Source organism: Bombus pyrosoma, linkage group LG13 (genome assembly GCF_014825855.1).
Source record: "Bombus pyrosoma isolate SC7728 linkage group LG13, ASM1482585v1, whole genome shotgun sequence".
NCBI lineage: Eukaryota > Metazoa > Arthropoda > Insecta > Hymenoptera > Apidae > Bombus > Bombus pyrosoma.
Window position 1 is genome coordinate 4,760,731 of NC_057782.1, and position 13,628 is coordinate 4,774,358.

The 13,628-nt window shown below is 33.8% G+C and overlaps 2 protein-coding genes across 12 annotated transcripts in view; both read left to right on the top strand.

Annotated features, from left to right (window-relative positions):
• Positions 1-289: 289 nt before the first annotated feature.
• Positions 290-3,209, top strand: LOC122574462 (peptidyl-prolyl cis-trans isomerase B-like). Its single transcript, XM_043742097.1, has 5 exons — positions 290-447; positions 1,403-1,610; positions 1,695-1,897; positions 2,132-2,274; positions 2,827-3,209. The coding sequence occupies exons 1-5, from the start codon at positions 340-342 to the stop codon at positions 2,924-2,926; spliced, it is 762 nt and encodes a 253-aa protein (XP_043598032.1). The 5' UTR covers positions 290-339; the 3' UTR covers positions 2,927-3,209.
• Positions 3,210-4,712: 1,503 nt separating this feature from the next.
• The window catches only part of LOC122574463 (piezo-type mechanosensitive ion channel component), a 28,786-nt gene continuing 19,870 nt past the window's right edge, over positions 4,713-13,628 (top strand). For all 11 annotated transcript variants that reach the window (XM_043742098.1, XM_043742102.1, XM_043742108.1 and 8 more), the window contains exons 1-2: positions 4,713-5,089; positions 11,332-11,424. In XM_043742098.1, coding sequence (XP_043598033.1) covers positions 11,361-11,424 — 64 coding nt within the window. In that variant the 5' untranslated portion in view covers positions 4,713-5,089; positions 11,332-11,360. The remainder of the gene's footprint in view (positions 5,090-11,331; positions 11,425-13,628) is intronic.

Genomic DNA, 13,628 nt, shown 5'->3' on the forward strand with positions numbered 1-13,628 from the left:
AGTCGTAAAGAACTCAGCGGGTAAATGAAAATTGACGTTAGAATCATTAAATGATGGAAGAGATAAGCAGAGACTCTGATTTCTTATTTTTGTGTTTATTAAAAACACGCAGGTTTTAATAAAATAAAGAGAAACTGTTAGAAATGTTAACGCATCTAATTAACGATGTTGACGATGTTTGGTTCTTTCAGAGTATTAGTTAGAGTATTAGAGTCATTAGTATTTCAGACAAAATTTGCGTAGTTTCAACGTGAACATTCCGCGCAAGCGTCCCCAGCTGTTTCTTTAATCTCCGCGCGGTGCTTCTGCTCGCATTTAAGCGAGCGTCCGAGTTGAACGATGAAGCAGAAACTATCAGAGAATCCGAAGCATTCTGGATGGAATCGTACAGCCATGAAGATCTTGCTGGCGATAGCCTGTCTGGTTGCATTGGCCGCAACTTTAGAGGTACCATATCGTGTAAAATGTCGGAAATATTGCGGGTGCAACTGTGTTTTTCTGCATACCGTTATCTGAACGACGTTAAAGAAATCGTCGCGAGAGTTTGGCGTTGTGCTCTTGATCGCGAAGAAAAAATACGGAGAAACAAGAAGGAATTTTTGTGAAATAAAATTTTAATAGAATTTGAAAGAAATATGTCTGTGATAAAATGTGTATAAATTTCGATATGTGAATAAACTTTACGTGGTGATAATTGTCTGATGAAATTCGAAAGATGTATTTTTATAGAGAAGTTAGATTACGAAAAGAGGATAAAAAGGAGATCGAAGTATAGATCGCTAGCGTTTTATAGTCGTATAGGCTGTATAAGGTTTCTTTCATCCACTTAATACCATTGTACGTCGGATTCTCGACGATTCTCAGCGAGAACGGTGCGGTTTGTGAAACGCAAGTTTACACGCGTGAAAGTCGTGGAAATTGAGAATTTATCGGCATAATGTGCCAGAACTATTCACGATACCATTGTGCCACTACTTATCCTATCCTTTTCCCTTTTGTAAAAAATCGTTTGATTCGCTAACTACTATCATTTACAATTCGATTCATTTTACGCGAATAAACTTTCCATTTGGCAGATGATACAGTTGATTTAACGGCGATTTAAAGTTTCCATATTTTATATTATTTTCACAATGAAAGTATATTTCAGTTCGTATCATAAAAGGAAATATTCATATTTTAATTAATAATATTAATTATATTTATGTTAATAAGATGTATTCTTATTAACACTTTTTATTTTTTCCTGTAATTTTGTGTATACTTATAACTTTCACATAAAAATTAGCATTCAAATCGGTCCATAAATTAAGATAGAAATTTTTAGAATCGAGATTTCTGGATTTCGAATCGAATCATCGGTTTTCATTTCTCTACACTAATTTCCAAAATTGTATGTCAGAATACTGAGAATCTCACCGTCACTGATCGAGTGTACCTGGACATCATGATAGACGATCATCCAGCAGGAAGAATCGTTATTGGACTATTCGGTGATGTCGTGCCTAAGACAACAAAAAATTTCATCACTTTAGCCACTGATGGGGTAGGAGGGAAAACGTACAAGGGTAGTAGGTTTCATCGAGTAATTAAGAAGTTTATGATACAAGGTAACCGAAATTGAGGTCAAAGAATTATATTCGGTTTACAACTGGCTGACTTTAGTTCAATTTAATGACTTGGCAATCTTTTAGGTGGAGATATAGAGAATGACGATGGCACTGGATCGATCAGCGTCTATGGAAAATACTTCGACGATGAGAATTTTGTCCTTGGCCATAATGGGCCCATGTATGTCAGTATGGCAAATGCTGGAAAGAATACGAATGGTTGTCAATTCTTTATTACAACTGTTCCCACACCGTGGCTAGATGGAAAGCACACTGTATTTGGAAAGGTAACGCAATAAACTGCGAATGTTTATGCAAATTTATATTTTTATGAAGACAACTCAGGAAATAGAACCTGAGCGCAGAGATCCATTTCGTCCACTAAATGTTCTTTAGCGTTGCGCGCATTTTTGTATTTTTAAATTTCCCATAAATCCATAAATATTCGCAACAATAGTAAGGAAAAAATATGTATATTCATTAAAAGAGCAGAATTGCGATTTATATTTTTACGTCAATAGGTAATCGAAGGGGAAGATGTAGTTTTTAAGATCGAACAGACGAAAACCGACGCTGATGATATACCGATTAAACATGTGGTTATCTTCGAATGTGGGTCTATCCCTACCTCGTATCCATTTAAAGTGGATGATAACGTTTACAAGTAAATCGATAAATTGTTATAAAATATTGAGAACTAGTTATTTCTAAAGTAGGTATACATTTTCTATTGAATTAGTTATATTTTGGTAGTAATTAACAAATTAACAAAGTAAAACCTTGCAGTAGATAATGTTTAATTATTTACTGTAAGTTTTGTATTTTTTTTTTTTTTTTTTTAGAATTGTATAAATTGTTCTTATATATGAATGTTGAAATATTACAATGTGTGAACGAGAGTATGGTAGAAAATACAAACACATAAAGGGCATGTAAGCTAAGAAAGAGTATAAAGTATTATAGATACGCCACTTTATGTTCCTCGATATTAGTTTCCCAATAAACTTTTAATTACATACTTTATTATATTTTTAAGCCAGTGTTATTTAGTTTCTTTCCTAAGATAAAAATGATTGGTTTCTTACCTCGTAAAACATACGTAACCCTACTTGCACTATTAAGTATATAAATATAATTTCAAGTAAGTACAATTTTATTAAACATATGCATCGAATGTGAACAATAAATCCTAATTTATTCTTTCTTTAATTTTCAGTATTTGGGCGTGGATAAAAGCGACGTGTGTGCCGCTGAGTTTCAGCTTCTCTATTCTCGCCTTTTTCCACTGGGTCATGAAGAAATTGGATGTTGATTAACTCTATAATATATATTATACGAACTTTGAAAATTTTTAATCGCGACCATAATTAAAAAAAATCACGCTATCAGAAGTGGCAAACGACGATAAAAACTCCATGTCATAATTTTATAATCATTAAAAGAAGAAGAAAATGAGAAAACAAAAACATTAACTTGAAATAAACGTATAAAATTAAATCAGGCTCCAAGGGCCTCAGGGTTGAAAATTTTAAAATTACATTTGTTTCCCAAATTTCTATCAATCGTTTACTAATAATATATTCCAAAAATAAGATCAGATTGAACACGCTATTTCATCTTGTATTGCATGATGATGATGATGATGATGCGTATCATTATCGTAATGGTTTTTCATTCAATTTCAATTCAACTGATTCACTCAACTCAGCACAGACAACGAACTGCTATTGCCATCTATCCGTCAATCGATGACACTAATCGATTACATTTGCAATTAAAAAATATGCAAATTTCTAGCTAACTTGAGTGACTCATCTTCCTTATCCAACACCTCTGTCAGTCTGTGATCCTATTACCACCGGAGTTCCTCCGACAATAATAGGAACACAGCTAAACTATGGTCTAAAGTAAGTCTATTGTTAGCTCCATTCATCTTCCACGATTTTCTATCCTTACCTAAAACCTGCACCATGATCCTAACTTCCTACTAATACCTAAGCAAAATAATAAGATCAAAATTAAGATACGAATTGGAGTTAACGTTCTACCGTCGCTATGTTTCTCTTACAATCTCGCTTTCTTGTCCAATACCTCCATCGTCCTTCTGCGTTTCTGTTAACATCAGAAGACAATCACAGAAGCCAAAGTAACTATAGATCAAAATTGGTATTTCACTCTCTGTATCCTTGTTGCAAAATTTATGCTTCGTGCCTAAAAGATCTATCGCAGTTCTATATCTCTGATAACTTCAACGATCTTCAACTGGATTACATATTTCGAGGAGGTGACAGAGATGTTTTACAGTCTGCCGTTGCTTTCCTTGTCTAAATTATAGCTGGATTAAAAGAGGATCAAGGATGGAGTAAAATAGAATTAGTTTACGAACAAAAATATTCATACGTTTACGAGTTATGTAAATTTGGATATTAATTAATTCAGTTGGATTAATATTTGCGAAGAAACCTATATTTCTGTAATACATAATAATCAAATTGTTGATATTTATGCAATTCCATATTTTTATACATATTATAAGTAAAGAAACAGGGTTTGAATGAAAATTTGTTTTGTCCGCTACATGTTATAATAAATAATTTATCTCAGATATTTTGCGTATTTTAACACGAACGTCCACAGTCTAATAATAATAGATAATATATCTTAATAATCTCATACCGCGCGAGACGCGCACAAATTCCTAAACTAAAATTCCTTCGGCGATTGCGAACGTAAAATCCGCAAACCAACCTTTGAGCCCGGCGATTAAATATTTCAGTAGAAATTAATTTCAATGTAAACGTAACGCAAACCAAACTAAGATAAAGAACAAGTAGTATCTATAGCAATTATCAAACAATCGATATTTTGTTTTGTGAATTAACTCAAGTAAAAGATCTCCTGTAAAGTACAGTATTTAAACATTAAAAAACTTGCTTACTCCGTAGAAGAAAAAGAAAAGTTCGCAAACGTGTTCACGACGCAACAATTGCTCGAAGATACCCCAGATATTTGAAGTTGTTCAAACTACGCTACTGCGAGGGAAATGACGCAAAGGAGGTACGCAGGCGCGGACGGTCGACGCCAGAAACGGGCGTAGAAAGGTGGCTCAGTGAGTGTCGAGCCGGCGTTGATCGCCGTTCGTCACCGGATACGTATTAGTGACTCGGACACCGACGAATGCGTCACAACTACTTCTTCGAAACGCCTCATGGGCGTTCAACCTAAATCTACACCGTTTTGACAAAAATAAAAACATTATACATATATAAACGTATACAGAATCAAGTGCATGTTACTGTTATCATCGTCAATGAGAAAAAGTTGACAGAAAAAGTGTGACAGCGTGTGATTTCGCGCGTGTTGAAGCCGGAAGGCGTATGTATGTTGCTCTCCTGGAAGTTCGATCGACGGGAAGACAGCTGGGAGAGAAATCGTGCAGAGGGATGCTTTGAAATACCGGCAGAGTGGTTTCATTCAAGGTGAGCCTGTTTCTCCACGGTTCCTTTCTTGTGCCTTGCTATTCACCGATTCCAGTCAGCTGACTGCGTTTCAGTGTGTTTGTTGGGGGATGTGTGTGTTGATATACACGTATTCTGGCAGTAAAGTCATGGCTGTATGGTATGTTCAACCCGCTGAAAATATATTAAAGGGAAGAAAGCAGGTGCATGGACGGTGACAGGGTACGAATTTTTGGAACACGGAATGCTTTGAAAAGTAAATTGATTAGAGTTTAGTGGATTTGAAACGTGGTCAGGAAGAAAATTAGAGTATTACGTGTTTTCCGGTTCATATTGGAAAATTGTCTGTGTAAATTTTCGAAGATGACGAACTGGTGATCATTTTAATAGAAAATAGCAAATATTTTGTAATTTATGGATACGAGAATACGTAGAGGTGTTTACAGTAGCTACAGACGATATTTATATATTATTGTATTTGTTTACGTCGTCCACATAGTATAGTAGTTAATCAGCTACAATTACATCGAATTTAAAGTTCGTATCATTTAGTGTTTTTATATAACTACAGAAATTTGATACTATAAAAATGAAATGATAAAAGAACGTTTCAAGATTTTGCAAATACTTTTTATAGTCGCTGTATATGAGTAGAAAGTAGATGTAATAAACTATTAAAGAATGGATAAATCAGGTGCTACAACGACTCACTGCTGTTATGTTTAGCTTCAAGAAAAATTCTTTTAAATAATCCGATCATTCTTTCTTTATTCAAACAAACAAATCTTGAAACTTAACATTCCTTACATTTCTTCGAGACGAAAAGCTTTTATTACGTCACAATTCCGTCGTATCCAGAAGTTTTCCGTTTCTTACCGAGTTTAATAAAAATTCCAAAAAATAACTAGAAGGTACGTTGCGTGTAACGCGAGACACGAGGAACCTGACCGTTCCACGCGGTTGAAACGTGAATCGTTCGTAAAGCAGTCGATGTTTCACTGGTTTACGATTTGCCAGAGATAGGGGAACGCTGGAATATCGTAACAAGCGTTCACGAAACACGTGCATCGATCTGTTTATTCCAGAGCATGGTTCCAAACTAGGAATAGGAGAATATGGCAGCGAGAGCAAATATTTCGATCGATTGATAATAATTATTCGTACTGACGACTGTTTCAATTCACGATAAGGATGAATCATACTGTACACGATCTATTTGTTCCTTCCTGTCTTCCTAGCGAATTTACATTTGTCCTTGCCGATGTAACCGATAATGCGTACTGTCATCAACTCGAAATTACAGACAATTACAGTGTCAATCATGTGTTTTTCGCGCGGCTTAACGTTATACAGGGATTGGAAAATAATTTGCATTTGAAACAGAATAACTTGCATTTTCCTCTGAAACGTTATTTGCCGAAATTGAATCCTTCATTTCCAAACTGTGAATATTCAGATTAAAAAGTTTTCCTCTTCTTTAAAAAGTTGTTCTATTAAAATCGAATCTTCTATTTGTAGAACATAAACGCCGAAATTAGGAAGAAATTTTTCTTCATAAGATTAATGTAAATAAAAATTACGTCCTCTGTTCAATTGGAGCTAAAAAGAAATTAAGTTTATTCCTCTGAAATTTGTCTACAAAATTTCCTAATATAATAATGATAGGAAAATAACGATAATGTAACAGAACTAAAAACTTTTTGTTAATTTAAAATGAAATAGAATTAATAAAAAAATAACGCAAATTTAAATAAAACGTTTATGCATTGTTTAAACGAAGTCGTTGTTTATCAAATTATGAAGAAATTCAACGCGAATTATATGTATTCTGAAAGCGTAACGAGCATCGTGCACTCCCTTAATCAAGACCTTTCATATCGCGTGCGGCACGCATCTACGCAAAAGCTGCTGCACGCAATGTGCACGCGTTTCTTTGTAAAAGGGTGTCCAAGGAGCGTAATAAAGTTTAATGGTTGCGAATCAAAACCCGAGTTTCTTTTAAACGACAGACAAGTAATTATTCTAAGAAGACTTCGTACGCGTTGTGTGGTCGTTTATTACATTTTTTAATGTATTCTTGATGTTTCCTGAGAAATTTTTAATACCCGTTAATACGTATTTTGCATTAATTAGATGAGTAGCATTTAATGAAATAGGGGCGATAATTTTCCTCTTTTCGTTTCCTTATCGTGTTTAAAAGTTAATGAATGTTTCTATGGAGAGCGAACAACAGTTGACACGTGTGTTCATTCAGAAACGATTCAGCCTGTCCAGTGTAACAGAATGCTGTGCCTTTTCCATAAAAGCTGAGTAGGCTTCACTCCTAGAATACTGAGAGCTAAAATTATCGAGATACCAGGATGCTTTTGTCATCGATATCGATTCGTAGTGTACTGACGAATACTAATTCTGCGATTGCAGTAACTTTCTTACAACTGACACCTTTATATCAGTCAGCATTTTATTTTAACAAAATTGAAACAGCTACTTCGGTAATATAAATTAAATAATATTAGTACGGCACAAATACTTAAACAAAATTAAATTAACTTTGTATTAAAATTTAAATAGCACAATTTTAGTACAGTCTGTGAATTTGACACAGAACTCCTGTTAACATCGTATCACCGTATTATCTATTTTCCAACTGACAATCAGTATGATTGTCATTCGCGATCGATGTGATTGCTGTCAGAAAAATTTGAAAGCAAACATGTAAGTCTAGGATCTAGAGATTATTTTGAACCAGATAGTAGCGTGTTTGATGATTACGAACAAGGAAACGCAACTCTTTTGTACAATCGAATTAATATGTAAACTGCGCATTTTTATGAAACTTCGTATTTTGATGAATCTGATTTTAAAAAGTGCGACTTAAATAGATTATTCCATCCATTAAATATTCCAATGAACGCTCTACTTTCCATATTTTATATAACAAGTACAGCTATCATTTAATTTGTGTAGCATTTCTCGAACCGGTTTAGTAAGGACAAAACGACACGCGACTGATTAAAATACAGTTTCACGTGCCGAGTCGTTTAAGTAACATAAATGTACTTAATGCATAGCGACAGGTGATCGTTCACTTGGACTCTCAGACAACAGGTCCCTCGAATTTCATGTACGTTTTAAATGATATTTATTTTCTTCTCTTACATTGCTTAATCATGATTGAAGCAGATTAGTTATTCATTCAGATAGAATTACTAGCAGTTTGCCTCGTAATATTGAGTCATCCTCATGACTGTCTAACTTGATAAAGAAAGATCGTATTTTTAACAAAGTTTCGTTTGAATTCTATCTGTAATTTCTCTACTTTCTGTTCAATTTGTAATGCATATGAAGTATCCGATTTTAATGATTTATATTTTATTGTTAGAATAAATATTAAGTAAACGTTAAAAAGATCGAAATTATATGCATAAGAGAAAATTGTCAGTTTTAGAATTTATAGAGACAAAAATATTTATCGAAAAAAGAAAAGGTTTAAAAAATTGATGCAACAAAATCGTACAATGTTTTTCAATATCTTGCGCCTAACATAAAAATCCCAAGCTAACAGATTAAAGTTTCATAAACTGCGGAATATATGAATTATCGTTTCTTGTTTCGTCAATAATATTTGTAGAATATATCTCTTCAAACATTCACATACTCGTATCATCGACTGATTACCCTGCTGAAACCCCGTTTATAAAACTGGGTACATTGCTTCGCCTTTTCTTGATATCTCGCGATAATTCTCTATAAAAACAAACATATATATATATATCGTTACGCAAATTGTACAATTTAGCTACATTTTTAACTTGTCAAGAACAACCTTTGCACGAAGCAAAGTAATTCACCGCGGAGGAATTCGAATTTGTCTGAACGTAAACAGGAAATTCTAAACCTACTATTTCTCAATTTTGTTTTAAAATTAGTTGCACGGAAATGATATAACATTTATTGTTTCAGCATTTATTTTGCGAATAGATATAGGTTGCTACGGTTACATAATAATTTTATTTCGATCGTAAACACGACCAATGGTATAGCATGTCGATGACAAATTTTCGTATAGATAAATTTAGGCCGTAAATTCTAAAACGCTATACTTCCATTTCGTCCTATCTTTCTACAATCGCGTGGGTCCTTTATCTAGGGCAAACGATAAAACCTTGCCCATGCATCCATCTGTTGGAGCACTTCAAGGTATCGAGAGGCTACCTATAGTCTCAGATATGCAAATGAATAATCAAGATGACTAGTATCAGCAGTATCGACGTAAAACTTAAGATCGCTAAATTTTCAAGGAGAACTCTATGTGTTACTCTTTCATTAACGAATCTTTCAAGAAACCTGCCTCTTTCGATCATTGAAGGAATTACGTTAATAGTTTGGCAGGGAAATATCTGAGGCAATTTCTGGAAGAATTGAGAAAACTGACTGCTTCGGAAGTTTCAGTTCTAATTTCTTAGTTACGTTTTAATTGGTAATTATAATGGTTCTTAGAGAGCATTGTTCTTTTCGTATTTACACAAAAAGTAAATGTTTCGTGAAAATTTGACTATTTGACAAAGAAATACGTTCAGTATCCTTTATGGCGCTAAACAATTTTTGCTTAGATAAATTTCTCGTTTCATATTCTAAAAGCAATTAAAGGCGATATGTTAAAGAGTATTTTTACCAATATTATATAATATAACTATGTAACAGTGTTTATTTATAGTCCTCTTTTCTTTCTTTTCTATACTCTTACACGCAATATTACTAAAAATTCTTTTAAATATGTCGCTTTTGAAATACAAAATAAGAAATCTATCTGACTGGGAACTATCGTATCGTATTGTGTATACATTTATCGTAGACATGCAGCCTTTTTTATCAGAAAAATGCCCCATCTTTACATTTACTACTAAATACTACTAATTTTGTTATCACTGGTCGGACGATAGCGAGGCTGATTCCGAAAACGTGTAGACGCACCTTTTATGGGTCGAGCACAGTCCAACCCCGTATAATTGCTCGATAATTAAGTTGGGCGTGCCTGTTTTTACCGAAAAGCGAACAAGCTGGAAGGTCTTCTAATTCTCAGAACCATTCTACCTGATAATTTGAAATTCATAATTTCCTCCTTAACTTTGTTCCCGTTTTCATCGATCCTGAGTAAACATGCAACTATTTCTACAAACACGGTTGAAAGAAAGCTTAAAGATGTAGGTGCATGAAAGTTGAAAGGATTTTTTAAAGAAATATTCCATTATTTTCTCTTTTTTTCAACGTTTCATTTATTCAGAACGGCGAATGAGACGTTAACTCGATCATAAATCGTAAGATTCCACAAGATATATATATAATTCTGGTGATCGTCCAAAAACGTGTAATGAGTGGCTAGCTTTTTTGAATAAGAAACCAAGTGTGTCACCATTGTGAAATCTTAGACGGAAGCAGGAAATGGGTGCAGATGGTGTATAGCGTACACGTCACACACTAAATACATTGGTTACATGGTTCGGGTGTTATTAATACTTGGCATGTTAGCAATTTTTCATCAAAATAATCACCATGATATAAAGATAGATTAAACGAAAATATTTCTTTGAAATTTATGACATGCCGACTATGCTTGGTATTTTTATCTAATTGATTTTTTATTAATATTTATTTACATATGTATAACCTTACAGATGTATCGTACTGGTATTTTATTTATTAAAAATAAATATTTATTTATTAATGCTTTCTGTAATTGAAGATACTCAAACGTTCAAGTTTCGAGAATTCTTTAGATTGTGATTGATGCAATAAAAATTGAAATTCTCAGTGGTAACTGGCCTGTGATAAAAATTAACCCACGTATAACTGTAATTTAATAAAGCGCATAGCGCACAAATAGAAAGTGTCCTTTCGATCAAACCAAATTGACCTCGTTCTGTCAGTGGTTCATTAATTGACAAATCGTGTCAAGAAATGTCAGAAGAAATGTACTGTACGGTTTTACGAAAAATCTACGCGAAAGAATACAATGTAACGGTAAGTAGTAAAATTCTACAGACCGTAAATTCTGAAGGGGTCAGCTCGGTTGTAAAAACGAAGGCCGAGCGTAAGAACGATAGAATAGCGTCTCATGGTAAAACGAGGTTAAAGGTATCCGACTGCGGCAGTGTTGTATCGATTCTAGTCGAGCTGACATTGCCGTTCTGAAATCTCGAGATGTTGACAGCGTACACGGTGGATAATTTTATGAGCAACCTTCTTCTCTTTGTGTGTTTCAGGGTGAAAGGCCATCCGAGCAAATCAAGGCATGTCCAAGTATTGGCTGAACGTGGCCCTCCTCAGGGTTGTGCTGCCGCTTGTCTTGACAGGATGTGAGTGTCGACATTACACCGTTCTTTTATTAATTTCAAATATTTTATGATCGCACTATTGAAAATAATTCGAGGAAATTATTTAAGGGAAACATGTAATTTCTAAAAACAAAAAAAATTGTGGAAATCGAATGATTGGAATATTTGTATCGGACCTTTAAAATACTGAAAATTAGCAAAATAAAAATTTTATGAATGGAATATATGAACTATTAAATATTGAAAAAATAAAGAATCATTTCGAGTAAATAAAATGTTAAATATTGATATTCTCTTGAATGTTTGGAAATTGATTTGTACTTCTAAATGCAACATTTTATTGCACTTTGAATTGTTCATTTATGATATGATAATCTAATTATTTTAGTTACAGTACGTGTTGATAGAGAAATTAACATGAACTGATATAAACTGTTCTACTTTCATTCATAACGTTTCCGAAGTTTTAACGCCATATTACGATAGGAAAATATCGTTAGAATTTTTACAGACATGTTTATCGTATGTAAAATATCGAATGATTCTTCTTCTTTTGTATCGAAAATTAGAAATGTAAAAAGGAGGTACGTCGACTCTACATGAAAGAACAAGTTCTGGAGGGTACCCAAAATTTGAAAAATCCGTGAATTTTTATTTAACTAATTATATGAAGGAGAACGTCTCAATGACATCATCGAGTTAAAATAGCTGTGATTTGTAATCGACTAGTGACCTTAGGTTGTATCCGATCCTGGGCGAATGGATCGTGAGAAACTGGAAACGCGGTATAAATTTCAATCCAGAAATAGATGAATAAGCGAATGAGAATCTAAGAAATTCATAATCCTTTCTCTCCTTTTTCGTAATTTACTTTAATCCGTGATCGATGACACATCTATTATTAAAATCGATACAAAATAAAATTATTATTTCAATTAATATTGCAGAATTAATTATTCTTTCAATCATTTATTTGAAGCTTAATTTACTTTATTAGAAAATGTAATATAAATTTACTGACGGATACATCGTATGGAAGAGTTCGCATGTTGACCGTTCTATTACTGTGGCCAGCTTAATAGCATCATTAATTATCAGAACGTTATCAACATACCACATTGCCACATATGCTAGATCGTTCCGTGGTACGTAACATATACGTATATAACGTTGATGAATTCCAATTCTTTCTAAATAAATAAAAATATCCCTCATATAACGCCAATTGATCCTTTATGATTGTCAATAATCTCGGGACAACAACAAATTACGCCGACTGAGAACGTTGAAATGAACGCTATAAGAATACGAATGACGCAACTTGTCGTTCTCACGTCCGATAAAATGAAAAACGAGTGTTTTCGACGATGGACGGAAATACAACCGGCACTTATATACCGTATCATTTGAGAAAGCTCCTTAGAATGCCAGAGTGACATGGTCGGAACACGTTTTTAGTCTCGAGTTATAATTAGGAGGACAATTTCGTTCAATAACCACGTGAACCGTATTATCAATTTTCTCCAGTCGAGGAAAAAGGAGTCGCAAATAAACTTTCGTCATAGCAGAAAGCTTCATAGATGAAAGGCAATTCTAATGCACTTGAGTGAAACCTTTTTATCGTAAATATAATTTCGAGAGGCTACTTTGATCTTCTGGCCTCAATCAGGCGGCAAAAAAACAACTGAGAAATTACGACGCTGAGTGTAACGTTGTTATCGCTGGAATTATCATCTTTCACAAGTTGGTTAGAATAATTAGTTGTCTGTGGTTTCTATTATTAACGATGTTCTGTTGAAAAAAAAAAAGAAAAAAACACATGCGTGTTACGATACTCTTGCACGGGAAAATAGGAACGTTGTATAATTCTGACGATTCTTCGTAATCGTTCGCAATTAATTTCTTATCCCTTATTTCAATCTTTTCGATCCTTAAAAAGGACGCGGTATTTTCGAATGAACGAATAGAAGATGCAAATCCTTAGAAGTTATAGTACAACAATATTGAAATAGAGAGAATGGTGTATACTCGAGTTTACTTGGCAGCTGGTCAAACTTTTCGTTTGTGCACACGACGAAGAGAAAATAGTAAGCAGAATGTACTTTACGAATAGAAAGTGCTTTCATAAAGTCGGTACGTGAATTGGAGCAAATTGGAATGAGTTTCGAGGATTATCTCCCCGAGAAATTTTCTTCAAATAAACCGACCAGGTTTTCGAGAATCAC

Coding starts and splice junctions, on each gene's coding strand:
- LOC122574462 (XM_043742097.1), top strand. CDS start 340: ATGAAGCAGAAACTATCAGAGAATCCGAAGCATTCTGGATGGAATCGT. Junction 448..1,402: donor CATTGGCCGCAACTTTAGAG/GTACCATATCGT, acceptor ATTGTATGTCAG/AATACTGAGAATCTCACCGT. Junction 1,898..2,131: donor AGCACACTGTATTTGGAAAG/GTAACGCAATAA, acceptor TTACGTCAATAG/GTAATCGAAGGGGAAGATGT.